The 20,973-nt window shown below is 60.4% G+C and overlaps 1 protein-coding gene across 2 annotated transcripts in view; it reads right to left on the bottom strand.

Annotated features, from left to right (window-relative positions):
• Positions 1-7,859: 7,859 nt before the first annotated feature.
• GPR142 (G protein-coupled receptor 142) overlaps positions 7,860-20,973 on the bottom strand; it is a 25,882-nt gene continuing 12,768 nt past the window's right edge. Inside the window, exons 3-4 of one of the 2 annotated variants that reach the window (XM_039501976.1) lie at positions 13,218-13,375; positions 7,860-9,674 (exon numbers count right to left, since the gene is read on the bottom strand). In XM_039501976.1, the coding sequence (XP_039357910.1) occupies positions 8,809-9,674; positions 13,218-13,359 (1,008 nt within the window). In that variant the 5' untranslated portion in view covers positions 13,360-13,375 and the 3' untranslated portion in view covers positions 7,860-8,808. Of the gene's footprint in view, positions 9,675-13,217; positions 13,401-20,973 lie in introns of those variants that run through there. The other variant, XM_039501977.1, reaches the window with a different exon arrangement.

The raw sequence follows: 20,973 nt of genomic DNA, 5'->3' as shown, positions 1-20,973 counted from the left end.
AGGCTCAGCGTGGTAGGCTGCACGGTCAGATGGCCACGGCAGCACAGGATGTGGTAAACCATCACTGCTGCTATTTCGGGAGCGTGAGGCACGAGGGTGAAGGATTCAGCTGAAATTTCAACCCTACTAAGGCAGTTTCTGCTTCCCCCCGGGGTTAGAAAGTGGACAGACGGATGGACACACACACTCCCCTCCCCTGTAATCCCTTTAAATTGAGACCGTTTGGCCAAGCAGAAAGTTGTGCTCAGTTCCCCTTGAAATCCCTTAATCTCCGGTGCTGTATCAGATTTCAAAATACGACTCGCTCTCCCATGGTTTGCTTTGCTTTGGTTTTAAACAGGGCTTGAAATGCCTTTACCTCCCCCAGCTGCCAGGCCTCCTAATGCAGGTGAGAAAGCAGAAACTGGAACCCCGCTATGCCCACAGGAAGACCATCTAGGAATTCACCTGTGTCCCCAGGTACAGCAGAGTAGGACGTGTGGTGAGAGCAAGAGGAGAAGTGGGCTCGAATCCCAGCAGTGCTAGACGCCCTATAGGACTTTGGGAAGGCCTCTCTTGGCCTCAGTTTCCCTGTCTGTAAATGGGGGGATACTCCCCATCTTCACTGGGGGAGGGGGGCTGGGCGAATCACTCCATTCATGAATGCAGGATGCTCAGACACTAGAGGATGGGAGCAGGGCATGGAGATGCCAATAGATGAAGCAAATCAAGCTGTTATGCCAGCGACTGTGAGAATCAGCAGAGATGGGTATTGCCAACAGTTCTGCCCATCCCCAGCTCGGCCACTCATGGTGTCAGGGGCTTTGCTGTTGGTGCAGGGCAGGCCCAGACCAGACGTGGGTGCAAGGGGGTGGAGAATCCAGGAGCGTGTCCCCCACAATAGCTGGAGCCCCCAGGGCCTGCACTTGTCACTGCCCAGCACAGGGCGGGGCTGGATTTGGGGAATGGCAGAACCTGCCTCTGAACAGGGACCCCTGAGTCATGTGGGGAGACTGGTGGGACAGTCTCCATGGGGCTGTTTGTGTGCGGATCGGAGGGGCTGGGGGGGGGAAGACAGAGGGTTTGTGGGGAGAGGGAGGGAATCCCTCCGTCCCACCAAATAACCTTGCTGGGGCCCCGCATGTCCAGGCCTGGCCTAGGGAGCCAGCCCAGGGGTGGCCGGTGGCTGGGTAGCTGCATCTCCTCCCCCAGATTGAACTCCCTCCCCCCGGGCTAGGCACTGGGATGCTGCCCCCCTACCCCCATGGCTTGGTGCAGCTCCGTGCTGCCCTTGGCACTGAGCGAGGCTTTTGCCCCGTCTGGCGGCTGCTGCCGCCCCAGAAGGGTTTTGGCCTTGGCTAACAACAACAAACAGCACTATCTGGGCTGGCTTCCCTCTCCCGTCGGCCGTAAGCGCTGACCCATCACCCTGGCCCCAGCTAGCGCCACATGCGGCTTCCTGAAGGCTGTTTCCTTCTGCAGCCCGGAGCCTGGGTTTATTTGCCAGAGGCTGACTCAGCCCTGCACCTGACACTTGGCCTGTGGGCACCGGGGCCCCCCGGCCTGTAAATTCTGTTCAGGGCCATGCGTGGCGGCACTCTGTCTCCGCTCGCCAGCCAGGGCGAACAGATGGCTGTTGAGCACCGAGCCAGGCTGTGCACCGAGGGATCGACCTGCAGCCAAAGTCTAACAGTTCCTACCCACCGGCCAAAGGTCCAGCATCCATGGTGCCGCTGCTTAGAGACCGTGTCTAGGCTCCTCCAGGCCTTCCCCCTGCTGCTATTGCAGGGGAGGCTTCACACCCCATCTCTGGCCATTCACAACCTTCCTAACATGCAGGCCACCATTTGTATGGGTCCTGCAGAAACTGTCACCCGACTCCCCCTGCTGAGCCCAGCCATCTGCTGGTTGGTGCTAGGTGACCAGATGTCCCGATTTTATAGGGACAGTCCTGATTTTTGGGTCTTTTTCTTATATGGGCTCCTATTACCCCCCACCCTGTCCCGATTTTTCACACTTGCTGTCTGGTCACCCTATCACCAGCAACGATAATACACAAAGAGATGCAAGGAAATTGGAGCTATTGCCCAGCACCAAGGGCTTTGGTTGCGGAGAGCAACTGGCTGCAGGATCAGGCCCTACTAAGGGAAGATTTTCCTTTCACTCTGCTAAGAAGGAGAGAGAAAAGATTCACCCGGCTAAATCAAAACTGGTTGCTGGATTTCTTTGCAGGCTAAACTTTCCTCTCTAGTCAGGCTGGTTTGGGTTTGTATCTAGCATAGAAAATCAGCTGTATATTCAGGCTTCCTGGCTCTTATCGGCTTGTGTCACCGCTCCATTGTTATTTGAACAATTCCTTTGTTTGTTTTAAGCAACCAGAAAGACTCACCTTCAGGAGAAGGTTATAACACTTTACTGTGGAGGATGAGTGGCCCATCGCTTACGCTGTGGATTGGTGGGCACAGTCCTGTCTCAGCTGGGCCTCTCCAGAAATCAGCCTCTTGGTAGAAACTCACAAGCTTTGCAGCTTTTCATTTTCCTCTTGCAAAAACAAAACACAGTTGCTAAAAGAAAGGGGCTGTTGGTGCGGGGGGCGTGGGGGCGGGAGTTTTTCACCACTATAGGAGCACCCAACCGAGAGCCGGGCCCCGCCGCACAGGCATGGAAGGGAAACCAGCCCCTGCGCCAAAAGTGCTTACAGTCTAAACACACCAACGGGTGAAAAAACAGGGAAAAAGTGACGTGGCCAAGGTCACCCAGGAGGGGGGTGGCAGAGTCGGAAGTAGACCCCAGGTCTCATGAGCACCAGGTCAGGGCCCGAGCCACTGCTCTTGCTGCTTCCCCTCGGGGAAGTGCCCCCTGCTTATCCCCTCCCCCACAGCACCCCAGAGCAGGTCCCCCAGACTCTCCATTGCCAGTTGCAGCTTGTTGGCTTATCACTATAGCAGCTGTATTCATAAAGATGCACATCACCCGCCCCCCCCCCCCCCTTCACCAGCACCTCGACCTGCACACGTGACTCCCCCGGCCTGCCCAGACCTGGTGCAGCACAGAACTGGACACAGCGCTAGTAAATCCTCTGGAAATGTTTATGAGATGCAGTTACTTCGAGCGGGCAGCGGGCAGGCACCTCCTCCCAGTGTTTAATAGCGAGCTAATCTCTTCACAAATGTCCCTCAAATGCCAAAATTAATGGGCCGATCACCTGCTAAATATCACTGGCTCAGTCCAGGGCATTCCCCCCACCAGTGATATGAGCGTGAACAAGGGACAGTGCGAAGCAGCATCGCACCGTCGGCTTCAGCTCAGTGTCTCACCCAGGGGTGCCAGCAGCAGGGCAAAAGCCAAAGCCCCCGTACCCAGACTGGATTGATGTGCTGTGAGCGGCCGGTGAGGGGATCCTGGCAGCCGTTTATGCCAAGGCCCTGTGCTACCCGGTCGGAGAGTGCCTGCTGGACATGGCGACGGAGCCAGGGCCGACGGGCCTAGCTACAGTGAGCTGACTGCTTCTCGGCTGGGTTCCTAGCAGACAAGTGTCCTCAGCACCTGGTACGGCCACACACCCACACCCACCCACCCTCTGGCGACAGAACTCCCTGCCTGACCCCAGAGCAAGGCTGAGTTCGAGGCACATTGCTGGGGGCAGCTTTGCCTGACATCCGGCTGCGCTCCACCTGCCCTGGGGGTATAGGAAGGACGTGGGTCCGCAGGGCAGAGCGGGAAGGTCGCTGGGTCAGATGCTGCTGTCACCGGTGCAAATCCGGACAGGAGCGTCACCAGCTTTTTTGGCACCCTAGGCAGTGGAAGGTCCCGCCCCCAAAATGCCACCCCTGACAGAAGCGGCGGAAGGTCCCGCCCCTGAAATACCACCAACGACTGGGGCGGCCCAAGATCCGGCTGCCGCGGTCGCTGCCCCCCAAATGTTAGTGCCCTAATGGGTTGTGCCGGCCCTGAATCTAGAGCAGCCCCTCTGAAGTCAGTGTGTGGGCTGAGAAGCCCTTGTCTCTGATGGGTACACACCAACCCCTGCCTCTGGTAGCCTCCTGTGGGCCAGAGCAGCCTGAGAGGCGAGTGGATGGCACACAAAGCCCTGGATGGAGACTACAGACTACAGCTGTGAGGCTGAGCGGAGCCTGCCCAGGACTGGGTCCCCTCTGCCCCGGGCATGCCATGCTGCAGATGCCCAGGGGCTCTGATGAAAGCAGGCATTGCCTTGTGCGTCTGGGTTTCGCCCACGGCTGGCCCCGTGGGGTGTGGTGGCTTGCGGCAGCCCTGTGTGCAAGCGGGACTCCCAGGGTGCCGAGCCGCATGGTTTATTCAGACTTAGCGTGGGAAGCACGGTCTGGCTTTGGGAATTACTCGGCGGGATTACGCTAAGGATCTTAAAGACGACTTAGGGTAGGAAAGTGGGGCAGACAATCCTGGTGTGCTGCATGGCTGAGCGAGCCCACGGGGGGCCAGGGGGGGCGGGGGCAGGTGAGCTGCTCCGTACAGACCAAAAGGCAGCCGTTCCCGATTCCCTCCCGCCCAGTCACAGCACAGAGGGGCCAGGGCAAGACTCCTTCAGCTACGCTTCCCCTGCCACATGCCAGCCCGGGCTCAGCTCCGAGACAGGAGCCCTGCAGTGGCACCAAGGAACAGTGCCCCGCTCCCACACTTACTCCAGCGTAACCCCCCCGATGGCAGGGGGGGGGGTCTAGGGTGTAGAGCCCGCTCCAGGCCTCAGTCCCCCGCAGCTGTGAAACAGGGCTAACCGCATGGGCCCTGGTGCCCAGCGATGTGCGAGGAGGATAGACACAGTAAAGACTGTCAGGTGCCCAGATATCACGGTGATGGGAGCCTAAAAATACCTACAATAGGTGCATCCACGGTGTTCCTCTGGCTTCATGCTGGCACAGCAGAGACCGGGTCTGGGCTAGCATCCACCTCTGGATTAAATATACAGAGGGAAAAAATCAAAGCAATAATCACACGCGGCGTGTACAGAATTCCATCCAGGCAGGTCAATGCCCTTCACAACAGCCAGCTCCCTGCTGCAGGGGAGGCATCTATCCCCCTTCCACAGAAGGGGAAACTGAGGCACAGAGCAGCGAGGGGGGATCGCAGCTCTCGGGACAGGGCCCGTCTAGGTCCAAACCTGAAGCATGCTGTCTTTGCAGCCCCACCTCCCACGGACACAAGCAGGATGATTAGGGAGCAGCTTTCTGGCGCCAAACCCATTAGGACCTGGCGTCTCATCAGCTTGGCTTTAGGGACGGAGGAAATGAGGCCCAGAGAGAGGATGGGAGTTGCCCATGGTCACCCAGGAGAGCCGGGCTAGTCCCCTGGTCTCTCAGCTCCCAGCCCAGCACCTGATCCACTGGGCCACGGTGTCTCAAAGGGCAACATCAGGCTCCACACGGCGCAGGTGGAGCTGCCGGTGCTGCGCTCCTGTCCCAGGAATTCGGCCAGCTCCGTCCCCGCCAGCGAAGCCAGAGCCCAGCCTGGCTTTGGGAGGCGGAGAGAGGCAGGGGCAGCTCCAGCCCAGGCCATTTGAGGTTCAGGGGTCCCAGCTTGGGCCGGGAATGACTGAGCAGCACTGGCCCTGTGGTACTCGGCGGCTGGCAGCTAGGCAGAGGCTGGCTCGGCTTCGCTGGGCAGCCAAGTGCTCCCCGCAGTCACCCCATCACCAAGGTGACATCTGGAGTCGCAGAGATGGCACAGTGCCAGGCCTGGGCTGGAGGGGCACATGCCACTTGAAGCCTTAATGAAACGCCGGCAGGAGTGCTGGCACCTCCTGTCCGCACCTCGGCAGCTGCTGGTGCAGAGTGCTGGGGGGCAGCGAGGGCTGCAGCTGGGTGTGCAGATAAATATAGATACACCCTCCGCTCCCCCCCCCCGTAACACACCCCATCCCTCCCGCTCCTCCTCCATCCCACCGCAATGCTACAGGCCTCCCTCTTCCCAGGGTGAGGAGCCTTTGAAAAAAACCCTTTTCCCATAAAAAAAGCAGATTCCTGCCTTTCCGTGGGGGCTGCCAAGCCAGCCGCTGCTAAATATACCGCAAGCGCCCTCCCTGCTGAGACGAACCGGCAGCAAAGACAAGGCCCTTTGTAAGGGCTGCAGGGCCGGGCTGGGCTCCAGGGCGTCTCCTCCACGGGGTGAGTGGTGGGGGGGTTATGGTGGCAGGGCCGGATCCTCAAGCTTGGTGCACGGGGGTGCTGAGCTCTTCTGAAAACCAGGCCCTGTGGGTGGATCCAGGCACCTGGGCTCCCTCCTGCCTCTGCCCCAGACTCACCACGGGGCAAGTGGGTCGCCAGCTTGTGCCCGCCACTCATTCACGTGTGGAAAGCGCTTGGTGAGGTGCCAGGGAAGCCAAGGGGCAGTTACTCAGCGTGGGGAACCTGCCCCAGCCCGCCGGCCATTGGCCCAGCTGCCAAGCCCTGCTGAGGAATGAATGATAAAGGCCCCTGATGGTTCAATCCCAAACTATGCCCAGGGGAGTGCTGCACCCAGCACTGCCAGGCAGCCCCCTCTGGGGTGGCGCGTGGCTGCTGTTTATCTGCCATGCCCAGGCGGTGGCAATGAAAGGGCCGGTCTGCGGGGCGGTGAAGGGACGGGTTGGGGCTGGGAGAGCAGAGCGCCACTGAGGGTGGCACGGCGAGGAACAAGTGACTCATCCGGGCCCGGCTCCAAGGCAGGGGTGGGGGGAGGGAGGGGGTTCCTGCAAGGAGCTAGTCAGGCCTTGCCCTCCCTCCCGCTTCGCTGGGAGAACTGGTTCATCCGGCTGGGCCGGGGCTGCTGGGTCTCCTGCCCTCTGCTGGCAGCCGGGAGATGGATCGAGCTTTGGTCAGCCCTTCACGCGTTGCCATCAGTGCCTGACTCTGGGGTGACCAGCTGGAGCCCCTCCGGCCTGGGAACTCAGCCCCCCCCCCCCCGAGACGAGGCCCGTGCGGTCAGGCTGAGCCGCCACGTGTGCGGTCAGGCCTGGATTCCCCAGCTGGCCGTGGGCTGGTGTTAAAGGCCCGGGCAGTGAGGGGGCGTTGGGCTGGGAGAGGCATTGGGGGGGGGGCTGAGGGGGCTTGAGGCAAATGGCAGAGGGGGAGCCCAGGGCGGAGGAGGGGTCACCTGCTGGCACTGGGCTCTGGGGGGCAGGGAGGAAACAGAAATGTCTGTGGGATCCGGCCGGGGCCCAGCTCTGCCAGGAGCCAGGTGTGTGTATTGGGCAGGCAGCTCTGAAAGCTGGGCCCTGGCCAAGGCGACTCTGGGGGAACCTAGTTCCCCCCAACCTGAAACTGCGCTGCTGACGCCCCTCAGTCCTGACCCGCAGCCCCCGGCTGTTCCAGCCGTGGGTCTCTTCTACCCCCCCATCTGCCGACGGCTCACAGTCCCCCCACTGGTGTCAGGCCCCGTGGGACAGGAGAGCGCTTGAGGGGGAACTTGGAAGCGAGGATTTTGGTCTCGTAGGGCAGGGCAACCAGACGTCCCGATTTTATAGGGACAGTCCCGATTTTTGGGTCTTTTTCTTATATAGGCTCCTTTGACCCACCACCCCCGTCCTGATTTTTCACACTTGCTGTCTGGTTCCCCTATCGTAGGCTGACTTGTGAGCGCCAGGGCTGTGCCTGGTGGGTTACTGTAGGGGCTCTCAGGGCTGTATGTGCTGGTATGTTATTGCAGGGTCTCTTGGGCCTGTGCTTTATTATAGGGTCCCTCGTGGGCACTGGGGCAGCCGGATGAGGCTGCGTCATGGAGCCAAGCCTGTGCCTTGCAGACCCCTTCGGGCTGGTTCTGTACAGCCTGGAGTGGGAGGGAGGCCAGACCCCCCCCCCCCCAGGACACGGCCCCAGGTTGGGAAGAATGAGCTCCAAAGCGAGAATTTTGATCATGGCCTGGACGTTTATTGGACTTGCACTGGCAGTGTGAGGCAGGGCCCTCGCCATGGCCCCACTTGGCGCCCAGCTGCTGTGCCTGGTGCTAGTGCCTGTCTTCCCTGGCGGAAGCTTTGATACGCGGCATCACAGACATTATCAGCCGCAGGAACCCGGTAGCTCAGCTGGTCCCAAGGCCCCAGAACATCCAGCAACACTGGCGTCCCGCAGGCAGAGCACCGTGTGCACAGCCCTTTGCTTCAGGAGCGATGGGCAATGACGCAGCAAGAGATTAAATGCCAGAAGCTGCAAATGGCCAGGCGAGCTGTCTGGCCTAGTGGTCAGGGTTCCATTCCCGTCTGGGTCACAGCCTTGCCAGGTAACCGGGGGCACGTCCTTCAGTTCCACACCATCTCGGCTTCCCACCCGGCAGTCAAACGTCCCTGGGATACGTGGTGGGATGCTAAGGGCTTAGCACCCTCTGCAGCACCCCCAAACACCGGTGTGTCTCCTCCCTCTGGGCCCAGGCATTAAAACAGGCCTCCTCCCAGCCTGACCCTTGCTGAGGGCCCAGACGGACCTCGTGGGAGAGCGGCGCTGCGTGGAGCAGCCTAGTGCACTAGGCCTGGCACTTGCTCAGTACGGTGTCATGGGCTCAGGATCGGGCCGGCCTGGTTCCCTTCCGCAGTCAGAACATGAGTTCACAGCAATCACAGATGCCTCAAGTCAGGACACCAGGTCTGAGGGTTCCTGCTCTGTTGGGGCCACTGTACCAGCTGGCACCTTGCCCATACCAGCTAGTGCCAGCTGCCTCCTATCCAGCCAGTACACTGTAACCCACCGCCTTTCCCTGGCTGCTGCACGCCCCATCTCGCCCTCAGCCCAAGCCCCTCGGGGACACGTGGGAATGAGGTAGCCAGGCTGCACATGCCTGTGACTGGGAACCCTTTGAGAGCAGGACCACACCGACTCTGTTGCCCTAAAGGGACACATTCTCCAGCAGCCCCAGCGGTTTCAGAGCCGAGTGCAGAAAGCCCCCGTTGGTGGGCGTGCAGAAGGGACAGCAGGAGCGGATCACCTGGCCGGCCGTGCGGCGGAAGGTCTTGCTGACGAAGCAGTAGAAGACGTTGTTGACGGTGGTGTTGAGCATGGCAATCATGTTGGCCAGGTTCAGTGCCACGTGCAGCCTCCGGTCCTTGTGGGTGGAGCCCATGTAGAGGTGGAAGAGGATAACGAATGTCCGGGGCGCCCAGAGCACAGTGAAGACAGCAGTGACGGCCATCAGCATGGCGATGGTCTTGCCCACGCGCCGGCGGTGCCCGTCCACCTGCTTCCCCCTCTTGAGCTTACAGATGATGACGGAGTTGGTGGCCAGGAAGATGCTGCAGGGAATGAAGTACATGGTGAAGCAGTGAACCCACTTGAGGACCTTGTCCACGGTGGTGGGTGGTTGGGAGTCGTGCCAGATGTCCAGCCACCAGTAGAAGGGGATCCCGGTGGCCAGCGCCGTGCCGAAGACGGCGGCGATGATCTTCCGGGTGCGCTCGGGGTAGGAGAGCATGCGGTAGCGCAGCGGGTGGCACAGCGCCACATAGCGGTCGGCCGTCAGCAGCACGGTCACCCAGATGGAGGCATGGTTGGCTGCAAACTGCAGCACATTGACGGTGTGGATGAAGGCCTGGGGCACCTCGCGGGCCAGGACGACCATCTGCAGGATGAAGCCCATGAAGACGACGATGACCTGGGTGAGGATGTCGGAAGTGGTCAGAGCCAGCAGGTACCAGTAGGACGATTTCTTTGTCCTGGCAGCCAGGCGGGACAGGGCGACGGCCGTCAGGATGTTAACTGGAACAGGGACAAATCACAGCGAGAAGTTGAAGGCGTTTGCCCAGCCCAGAGGGAAGGTCTGAGATCGGCCGGATCTGGGGATGCGCGTGCTCCTAGAGCAAAGCATGGCTCCAGGCAGCATCTGGGGTAACCTGAGCATCTGCCACCCCGTCTCAGAATCTGCAGGGAGATGCCACCTGTGAAGTTACTGCTTGCAAGGCAACCCGGCGCTGAGCTGGAGAGAGGGACCAGCATCCTCCCCTCTCAAGCTCGACATTCGCGGCTGGGGACGGGGAGACTGCCAGCCCCTGCACTGCTATGAGGGGCGTCCTGGGCTGAAATCAAAGTGCCAGGTGCTGGGAATAGGCCGGGGGGAAGCTGCACCTGGGGACGGAGGCTGGGCTGGGCAGCTATAAATACCCCGCACAGGGCGCAGTTGCTGGCTCAGCCTGAGAGATGCAGATGCCATCTGTCCCTGAAAGCCGCGGCAACTGGGCCTCTGCTCACCCAGGTTTGACGGCCCTGTGGGCAAAGCAAGCCAGGCAGAAATTAGCCAACCTTCGGGGGCCGCCTGCACGGTGCCCCCTCCTGGCAGCCTGCTGTAATTGCAAGCTCAGCTGTGCACAGAGTGAAAGTTCAGGTCACCGTAACCTAGGAGAACAAACGTTGCTGTGCAAAGGTGCAAAGGGGAGACACACAGACGGACTTAGTCCACACAGGCCATAACTCCCGCTCCTTGAGTTATCCCGCGTCTCCCTCTCCGCCCCAGTGTTCTGATCCTCCCTCCCCCCCGATCTCTTCCCTTCCCCGCTCTCTCCTTTTTCCTTCTGTCTGAGAAGTGTCTGGCTTAGCCAGCCACGACAGTGTATTTTGCAACAGTGCTGCGAGCCTGTGACCAGAACGGCAGCGAAATGCAAGGTCCTAAACAGCCTGTCGCTGGTACAAGTTTGCCAGGTCTCAGGGTGGCTGATCAGATCGTGGGCTGGGCCTGGGGTTTCCCAGCAGCGAGGATGCAAGTGAGAGTTAACAGCAGAGACTGAAGCTGCATTTTCTCTCATCGCTGTTCTTCTCTCTCCCCTTTTGTGGGTCTTTGTCTTGTTTTGTCCTCTAGGAAACGGGATGGGACTTTAACAGCAGCGCCAGCTCCAGCCCCCCTCGACTAAAGCCATCCCTTTTCCCAAAGACGGTTATCACCGGCTTAACACCATCCAAGAGACGGTCAGACAAGGGGGGCTTTGTAAAACCTCTCTCCAGCTAAAGGGAAAGGGAACAAGGGCTGCTGTCAGCCTGAAAGCTTTACTCAACCCGTTATATTCCAAAGGCTCTCACTGGGTTTCTGTACCGTTACTACCAGGTGAGAAGGCTGCTGAATGGTGTGTTTGCCATGGTGCTAAACGGGCTCAGGTCTCGGGTACCAGCCCCCAGACTGGCACTGTTTAATGCTGGACAGTGACTGGGTCATGTTAATACCGACTCTTTGGGCCTGAATATTCCATCTAAATTCACACACCAGGCCCTAGCCCGGCAGGTCGGGGAGGAGCCACCGGCTTGCTGGGATGTAGCCCCACAGATTTAGGGGCCTGGATCCCTCTCTTCGCGAGATCTGCCTGGGGTGGCCCTGTGTTAACAGGCCCTGGGGTGGCACTTTGGGGGGCTCTCGGGGCCTCCTGTCAGCCCAAGCTGGGGATATTGCCTCGGAGCTGGGTGAGAGCTGCCTGCGCCTGCCTCTCTGGGGCTCAGTTAAGCTGGTCTCTGCTCAGAGGCTCAGTGACAGGCACGTTCCAGAGACTGACCCTGACCCAGAACCTCCCAACCTGCCCTGGAGATGCCAGCCGCCTCCCGCTGCGTGTGCTCGCTGCTCTCCCCAGTGCCAGGCCATGGGCAGCAGAACAGCCGGCTCCTGCCTGACAGCATCAGGGCTCCCTCCTTCCCCGGGGGCTGGCGCACGCCCATGCCTGCAGTCCCCGTGTGCCTGTGACCCAGGTCATTACAACTCCACTCTCGCGTGCGGGTGTGCTGGGGAGGCCCAGGGAGCAGCTGTGGATGCCGTCAGTGACTGGCATTGGCCTGGCACAGTGGGACAGTGCTGGCAGAGGGCGCTCCGGGTGCAGGACGGAGGGGAGTTTGCAGCATGGGCCTTTCCGACATTCTGCCTGGCCCCATCAGCTCCTCCACCCAGCGAGCTCTGAATTCACCCAGCAGGTGCTAACAGAAACCTACAAGGCTGCGAGTGACCCTGAGGTGGCCCGAGGACGTGATCACCACACACAGACCTTGCGATCCCGGCTCACCACTGAGGCAGCACAGTCAAACGAGGAGCAGCCTCGGCTACCAGCCCTGCGCCTCTCCTGGCTCTGCACACCCTGGGTGGGGCTATGGGCCTGGGGAAGGAGGCGCAATGTTACCCTGAAATACTCCCCTCACCAGGCCCTAGACGCACTCACTGGAGCTGGGCAGGAGATTTCCAAGGAAACATTTTTTTCATTAGCAAAATGTCAATTCATCACAGCGGTGTGTGTGTGTGTGTGTGTGTGTGTGTTCGTCCGTCCGTCCCAAGGCTCCCCTCCAACATTTTCTAAAGCAAGTTTCATTTTTGTATTGGAAAACTGGAGTGAATTTATCCTTTAAAACAGGTTAAAAAAATGAAACAGGTTGAAATGGAAACAAAATATTGCCAAATGATCAGAAGGTTTCGATTGCCCTGACCCTACGTCTTGGTTTGCAAAAACGTCCGAGCTTCCAACCTCTCGTCCCGTTCTGGGGCGGGGAGAACCCCCAAATGGTGAACTCTCCCAGGCTGGGAAAACCACTTCCCACCCCGCTCCGGCAGAACTAGCCTTTGGGGTGCAGCGGGGAGTCATGGCTCAACTGGCCACCGGAGGGTGCCGGGACAGGCCAAACGCAGGGATGGAAATGGCGCCCGTGTCTCCTCTCCGTCCCGGGTACAGCTGTGCCCTCGGGTACAGGCCTGTGGCTTTGTGCCTCTCACAGGAGTTCAGCCTCTCTGAGCGAGGGCAGGATGTGATGCCCACACCCAGCATCCTCCCTGGCTACCCTGCAAAGGGGGCACAATTCTCAATGCCAACCCACCGGCCTGGGTGCCAGGGGGCCCTGGGGAGCCCAGACAGCCTCACACCCTCAGTCGCAGCACCCTCCTCCCCTCCCATGCTCCAGTTTGTGGGCATCCCTCGCTCGGGCTGCCCGGACCCCTGTACTGCCCGGGCCCATCGCTCGTCTCTGCCCCAGCCCGATCCAGACGCACAACCCCCCACTGAGATCAGGGGGCCCAAGCCACTCAGGATGCAGCCCCTGCTAGCTCCAGGGAAGGCCCCCAGCGTAACTCTGGTGCCGTCAGCAGGGCGGAGGTACCCTCTTCGCCCGGCCTTTCTGTGAATCCCCTGGGTTACGCAGCCTCCCGGCGAAACGCACCACAGCCAATCACGTCCTTCCCCCCGGGGGTGAGGTGGTGGCTGTGTCTTGGGCAGCCCCGAATCCCTGGCCCCGGAGCAGCACCCAGCCCGGTGGGGCAAGGGAACCCCCCCTCCCCTGTCCCAGCCTTACCTGGCAGCCCCAGGCCCAGCAGGACGCTGTAGTAAATGACAGGGATGATCCCCTCCATGCAGGGCGACCGCTCCTCCCATTCCAGCAGCTCGGCGTCGCTCACCCGGGCCCCGTCTGTGCTGTTGGGCAGCAGGAGCATCATCCTTCACCATCGGCAGCTGGCAGGGGAAAGTCAAGGGCATCAGAACACGCTGCGGGCTCCCCAACTGCCTCTGCTTAGCGCCAGAGTGCTGGGCTCGAACCCTGCCCCAGGCCAACGCCAGCGTGGGGCATGGGCCAGGCCCCAGCAATGCACCTCACACGGCCAAGCACATCTGGTGTCTCAGGACTGGCGTAGAGGAGTTACATGAGCACGTGTGAGCACCCATGGGTAAGCGCCAAATGCACAATTCATTAGCTGCACGCAGCATATTACAAAGTGGGCGTTTCCCAAGCTAGCCCCTGCCAGTGAAGCTTTGCAGTGATGCTAGCCACTGCCAGTGAAGCTTTGCAGTGAAGCGTTGCAGTGATGCTAGCCACTGCCAGTGAAGCTTTGCAGTGAAGCTTTGCAGTGATGCTAGCCACTGCCAGTGAAGCTTTGCAGTGATGCTAGCCCCTGCCAGTGAAGCGTTGCAGTGATGCTAGCCACTGCCAGTGAAGCTTTGCAGTGAAGTGTTGCAGTGATGCTAGCCACTGCCAGTGAAGCGTTGCAGTGATGCTATCCACTGCCAGTGAGGCTTTGCAGAACCTACAGGTCCCCAGTCCCAAAGGTTCCTTTCTGGAGTAATGGGCTGGTGGCCCAGGTCAACCCTGGGTGATCTTGGGCTTCTCCCCCTCCTGTTGTACTTCCCCTCTCTGGGAGGGCTGGGGTGACACATCCAGGCAGGCGAACACTCTGTCAGCAGAGAGCCCACGCCACAGTTTATCTGCTCAACCCTGTTACTGGACCAAAGCATGTGTGCTGGGGATGCAGCTACCACGTCGTTAACGTCCCTGCCCAGCGCTCAGTGCAGCGCCAGGCACGCTCCAGCCATGCAGATGCAACGACAGCCTGTGGTTATTTTCAGCCTCATCTCGCGGGCCAGGAGTATTTGCAGTGGGGGATCTGAGGCGGCGCCAGCACAGAGCGAGGTGGCTTATCGCGGCCCCGACTGGAAGACGCCAGGGCCCGGGCCATGGGTCAGTGCCAGCGTTGCTGTTAGTCACTCGAGTTACAAATGGTCGGGCCCCGGGTCGGTCTTGCAAGGCGCAGGGCGTGGGAGGCAGATCGGGCCCTGCCGCGGAGCAGCTCAGATTGACAGCTGGCTCCCCAGGTGCCAGGCCTGGACTGAGCCCTGGTGGGCCCGGTTTGGTCACAAAACCACGGCACTTTCGCGATTGGCTGAAACAGGGGATTTTCTAAGCCAATCAGAAGGTAGCCCTGGGGTAAGGGACAGGTAAGTATCTGTCATTACTACAATCAGGGTGAGGTGCTTTCGGATTGGCTGGCGGGGTCACCCCCTCTCCCCCGCTATGCACCTCCCTTTGTTCTCACTGTAGGGAAGTCTAGTAGCACCAAGTTAAGGGTGCCCGGCGGGTAGGGTGACCGGACAGCAAGTGTGAAACATCGGGACGGGGGTGGGGGGTAATAGGAGCCTATATAAGAAAAAGACCCCAAAATTGGGACTGTCCCTATAAAATCAGAACATCTGGTCACCCTACAGGGTGTCCTTCCTGAAGGCTGAGTTCAGCAAATCTCAGCCCTCTCACCCCAGGACGTACAGCGCTACGGCCTGTGCCCAGATAATCCGCCCTCTGCCCTCTTCGAGCGATGCCCCAAGATGCCCACAGCACGACCCCGCGCTCAGCCTATGCTGATAGTGCCGGGAACAGGGCGCGTGGCCAGTCTGGGATGGAGCCTAGCACCTTCTCTGTGCGCGTTTTGTGAAGTTCAGGTGCGCTGCACTGCCCAGGGGATCTCTGCACAGCCACGCCCCAGAAATCGCCCCACACCTGGAGGATTTCACAACCCCTTCACAATGCCTTTGGCTTACCCAGCACAAGACCCACACACCAGTGGCATCACACTCACGGGGTTCAGGGCAGGTGCTCAGACCCCCCCAGATTGCCCAATATCACAGCCACAGCTCTGCCAAGCTTCACCACCAAAGTCCTCTACCATTCAAGGCAGCTGCCCACACAGAGTGCCTGCCGCTGGAGAGCATGCAGCTGAGTCCCAGCGGCTCCTGCTAGCTCGCAGAGGCCAGAGGGAAGGTTGCTGGACCCATTTCTTCACTCTGTGGTTCCTGGTTTTCCGAAGTTTTGCAGAATGGGACAGGCTGAAAGGACAGGGGATACCACGGGGGGACCTTAATGCGTGAATCTTATTGAATCCAGCCCCAGGTCCCAGCATGTTCCTGTTTGGATAATGGTAGCACCCTGTGGGCCCCAACTGAGAGCAGGGCCCCACTGTGCCAGGCGCTGCACAGCCACAGAGTAAGAGACAGTTCCTGCCCCAAGTTGCTCCCAGTCTAAACAGACAGAAGGCGAGTGAAGGGAGGGGCATTCTGCCCATTTTACAGATAGCAAACCGAGGCCCAGGGAGGTGCACTTGCCTGCCCAAAGGAACCGATGCAGAGCCAGGAATTTAACCCAGTTCTCCTGAGTCCCAGCCCAGTGCTTTATCCACGCAGTCACCCTTCCTTTGTGGGCACAAAGGCAGAACTGATCCCTATTAGCCAGCTCTGTACATACAGGACCCCCGTCCCTGCCTTGCGTGTGTATTAGACACCGTGTGAGGAGCAAAAGTGTAACCACCCCTCTCAGATTCTCAAAACCGGCTGCATTACCGTTTGTCTGAGCTCCCCAGGCCAGACCCCTCCCTGCTGCGCAGACGCCACAGCCCCAGACCTCAATGCCCTGGTGGGATTTAAGAACTGGACGTGGGGAAACAGCGGCCAAATCAGCTCAGATGGGGCCTGTGTGGTGAAAGCCCCTTTTCCCCCAGGCTCCCTAGGATGGGGGCCGGGGGGGGGGGGGGAGATCAGGCCCAGCGCTGGTGGCTCGAGGTTATTGTGGCCCTTCCCAGCGATCTCTAAGCTCCTCTTTGGCATGTCTTGTGCCCGCTGTGCCAGCACTGACTGAGGAGCTGCCCTTGGGCCGCTGAGCCCTCGGGGGCCAGTCCCTGGCACTGGGGTACGGGGCGACCCCCTCCGGTCGTGCACCTGGCCTGCTGACCGGCGCTGCTGCTGCTGCTGCTGTGCCTGGACAGATGTGTCCTTTCCTCGGGGTCCGTGTGCCCTTGACTCAGCAGGGACCCAGTTGAACAGGGAAGGGGGGAAGCAGCTGCCAGTCCCAGCTTGTCCCCCGGTGCCAGCCTGTGGCCCCCACCCAGCCTGCTTCTGTCCTGGGGGCACTTGAGAGTCGGGTATTTAACTGTGCAGATGCTGCCGGGTTCGGATCCTAGGGCTGGCCGCAAGAAGCATGTCTGCACTCACCTCCCTGGGACTCTGTCTGTCTGTCCGTCTGCAGGCTGCTTTGTCCCGGGGCTTGGGTGGGGGGACATTTGGCCTCTGAAGCTGTCAGGGATTCACCCTTCAGGGTCTTGCCCTGCCTCCAAAGTGCAGGGAAATGAACAAGCCAGAAGTCGCCAGCGTGTTACAGCGGAGAACCCGTCATGTCAGCAAAACACTTTAGCCGAACCCCAGACTGGAGCATGGCCCCCTGCCGGAAAGGACCCCCAGCAGCTACGTGCCATGGAGAATTCACCGGACATGCCGCACGGCGTGGATCGCAACCCAGACACCAACCCGGGGCAGGGAGAATGACGGTCGGTAGATAGATAGATAGATAGATAGATAGATAGATAGATAGATAGATAGATAGAGGGGGTGGCTGGGGGTAGATAGATAGATAGAGGAGGTGGCTGGGGGTAGATAGATAGATAGATATAAAGCTGATGGGGTGTATGTAGGGACGGATGGATGGACGGACAGATTGCAGGGTAGGTGAGGAGAGAGAGGTAGATAGGGTATGCCAATAAAATTGGTAAATCATATCTGTATAATCCACCGGGCAAACTCCTACCCCCCCACCCAAAGGAGTCCTTTATTGACAAGCCGGTAAAATGGGACCCTCTCTCCTGTCTTTCGGTCCAGCCCGTCCCGCATTGGGCTCTGGTGGGCGGGCTCTGGTCACGTGCCCTGGCCTTGTGTCCAGGGGGCGCATCTCCCCCTCACTCTGCCCCACACTTGCCATCTTGCCCTTTGAGAGCAGCTGCCCTCGGCTGCAGGGTCTCCAGCGCCCGCCAGACGAACCCCCGTGGGCCCCACGCTGGATCCCCGGGCTCTTACCTGGGTGCCCCTCAGCAGCGCCTGTCCTGGGGTCTCTCGCTGGCCTCCTGCCACCCGCACAGCTGTAGTCACTGATCTCTGCCCCCCGAGGGCGCGCCCAAGCACCTCACCCCATGCACCGTCACCAGGGAAGTGTGTGCACGGGCTCCTGGCAGCCAGCCTCCAGGGGGAGCGGCTGGAGGAGATGCAGAGCGTGTGTGGGGGCTGGGCTAATGGAGGCAGGGGAGGGAGCCCCTGGCAGCGGCAGGGCAAGCCAGCTGGGGCCAGAGTAGCCAGGCTTGTCCCTCTGGGCCTGGGATGAAAGTCTCCAAAGGGTGTGGGGGGGGGAGAGCCGGCAAAGCCCTGGAAGATGCCAGGGATCAGCCCTGCACTAGTCAGGCTGACGGGCAACAGGACCCCCTAAGCCAAGCCCAGAGCTCAGCTGACACCCGGGGGGCAATGCTGGTGGGTCATAGCCAGGCTGCCCAGTTTGTGCCCAGGGGGAGGGGCTGCAGTTCCCATGGGCGTGGGGAGGACAGTGGGGGATTCTGGCTGCGCTCGGGAATCAATCGCCAGGCTGCTGGCTAGGATTGTCGCTTTGGCAGCTCAGAGCAGTGGCCCTGTTCACCTGCCCTCTGGATGGCCCTCCTCCCCCGCTGAACCCCAGGGTGCCCCCGCTGGGTTTGGGGGGGGTCACTGGGGCAAAGGGGGGGCTGAGACAGAGACACTGGAACCCGAGGGTCACCGAAGGGACTGGAGAGGTCATCGAGTGGAGCCTCCCTGCGCTGAGGCAGGACCAAGCGTTTCACCACTGGCAAGGGCCTCCCAGAGCTCACATGCACCCTCCTCCCTTGGCAAGCTCAGCCAGGGCTCTGGCGCACACTCGTGTGCACTTGTGCAGGATCACACCCACCTGCCGGGTGCGCTACCCGGCGGGACAGCTCACTGGGCGTGCGGAGCACGTGCCCACTCGCCAGCTCACACTACAGAGAGCTCAGCTGGCACGTGGGACACCCAAACCAGGGTGCCCGGCCCCGCACCGAGCACTCAGGCTGGTAATCGCAGTGCTCAGGTATGGATCCGGGCGCTCCCAGGTGGGCTCCCCAGATCAAAACCTGGGTGCAAGGTGTATTCCTTCCCCGCACACACACACCAATCCCACCTCTGCGCCAACCCAGGTGCTGCACTGCATGCTGGGAGCTGGAGCCTCTGGGGCCAGGAGATCTGATTTAAAACTAACAGCAGCCGCCATCTGCTCCTCACTGAATACAAAGCAGCCCTCGAGCTCCTGCCCGGTCACCAATGCATCCCCCACCACCAAGCCCCACATTGCACAAAAGTGACCCTGCTGTTACGTTGTTCTACATACAAAGAACAACCTTCCCCCTTCGGTCCAACCAACCTCGATTTGTCATTAACCAGCCAACCACGCAAGCACACCCAGAGTGAAGTCGAATGTCCAGAAGAGAGCGCAGCGTGTGGGACTCGCCTGGTACCGTGCTGCGGGAGCCTTGCCAAACATGGCAGCTGGCCCTACTGACAGACACACGCCTTGGGCATTTCAAGGTGCAACGCAGAGAAAACAACCAGAACAATTACTGCAAATCCTACGCCCCAACCGGGCAGTAAACAAACACCCCCATGCTTCAGATATGCCTCCGGGCGGGCAAGGCCCTCTTTGTAAAACAAGGGATAAAAGAACCTGGTGAATACTACACAAAGGACGTCCGTGTGTGTCCTGAGCCCTGCACAGCGTGTGTGTCCCCGTGTGTGTGTGTCTGTCTGTCCGGCCCTGGGAGAGCTGCAGCTGTCACTGTGGCTACTCGGAGTGATAAATCACAGCACTTAGCACCTGCCACTCTCCATCTCTCTCAGTCAGCGCCCTGGCCTTGTGCTCACAGCATCCTGCCCAATGCAACCCATCTGCCCTCTCCCCGACCCAGGCTTTCCTCGTATTGGGGGCTGTGCTGCTGTGGTGTGCCCAGACCTGGCTCAGACAGCCAGGTGGGGACCCTGGCTCAGACAGTTGCCAGCCCCAAATGCTTGATGATAAGGTGCAAGAAGCTCCCCACCCAGTGGCCAGTTGGATGGAGGAACCTGCCCATAGCAGAGGTTTCTTCGGAGCCCCCCTAGTTAGCGGCAGGCTGATGCCCGGACGCCTGGCAGGTTGCGGAGCTGTTCTCATGAGCTGTGTAAATAGCCAGTCCTTCCTCTGCGTCCTGCTAAGCCCTTCGCTCCAAAATACGTCTTGTGCCGGCAAGTTTCCCAGCCCCGAGATGGAGCCCAGAATGCGCCTTCTAGCCCGCGCCACCCTGCCAGCAACGAGTCTCACCTGACGCTGTGTTGGGGCGGGTCCCCCTGCTCTGCCCCACAGCCTCCCCTGACCCGAGTGACGGTGTCAGCGGGCGGCACTCCTGCCCTGGCACTGCTCACCCCCTGTCCAGCTCACTGGTAATGCCTTAACCAGGTGGGGTCTGGCCCAGAGCCTCGCTGTTCACCTGGGCCCTCCCTCACAGCATGGCAGTTCAGCCCTGAGTCAGCAAGCCACAAGCTTAGTCCCATCCCCAGGCGGCCCCCCCGGCTGCCCAGCCGCCCTCGGCCCCGGCTGGACTGTGGCATTCCAAGGACCACGCCTGGCACCTGCTGCCCCTCGCCAGCCCTGAGATTAGCCTGTGCCAACGGACAGCGCCAGCTCGGGCTCGGCAGCCCAGCAGCAGGCTTAGCTGGGCTCCCAGCACCGGGGCCGAGGCTGGCGGGAGCGGGGGAGGTTCGGAGCCGCGCGTTCCCAGCACATTAGCGCTGCTTGGGCCCAGGAGGAAATAGGCTGGTTAATCAGTGGAGGCTTTATTGCCATGCTCTCCATCAATCTCCGCCTGCCCGTCCCCGCCGGCGCAGACCTGGCCCGGGCACCGAGGGCATTTCATCTCGGCAAGCCAGACCCCGACGCTTGTGTCACTCCTGCCCTTAACAGCTGCAGGCAAACTGGGGAAACAGCAGGCAGGGGGTGTCCAAGATCCTCCCCCCCCAGCTCTGCCGGTGCCCCTTAATCCCGACCCGCAGTCCCCCTGTTAGCCCAGCCCTGGGCCGCCTGTGAGCAGATTGCCAATCATGCAGTGATTTTGTGGGGCACGTAAATGAGGTCTAGAAAGCCCACTCTTGCTTTTCCCTCTGAGCTGGGATTTGAACCCACAGCTTGTGAGCAGCTTGTGAGCCCGGCTATCCCACTGCTGGTGTCCACGTGTTTTGTACAGAGTGTGGGGCCCGGAGGTGCACACGGAGCTAACACGGAGCCAACAGGGGGCAGCGCAGCACAGACTCGATTGCTGCAGAGCACAGAGGAAAAGCAACTCCTACAATCCTGACAGCCCCTCAAAGCGTTTTCCTGGGTGCTGGGAGGGGAGGGTCGGGGTGCAATGGCTAGAGAAGGGAATGGAGCATCAGGACTCCTGGGTTCCAAATCCACTGCT

The sequence above is a fragment of the Mauremys reevesii genome, linkage group 15, assembly GCF_016161935.1.
Source record: "Mauremys reevesii isolate NIE-2019 linkage group 15, ASM1616193v1, whole genome shotgun sequence".
Lineage (NCBI taxonomy): Eukaryota > Metazoa > Chordata > Testudines > Geoemydidae > Mauremys > Mauremys reevesii.
The sequence above is the reverse complement of the archived record's forward strand: the minus strand, read 5'-3'. Positions and strand labels throughout refer to the sequence as shown.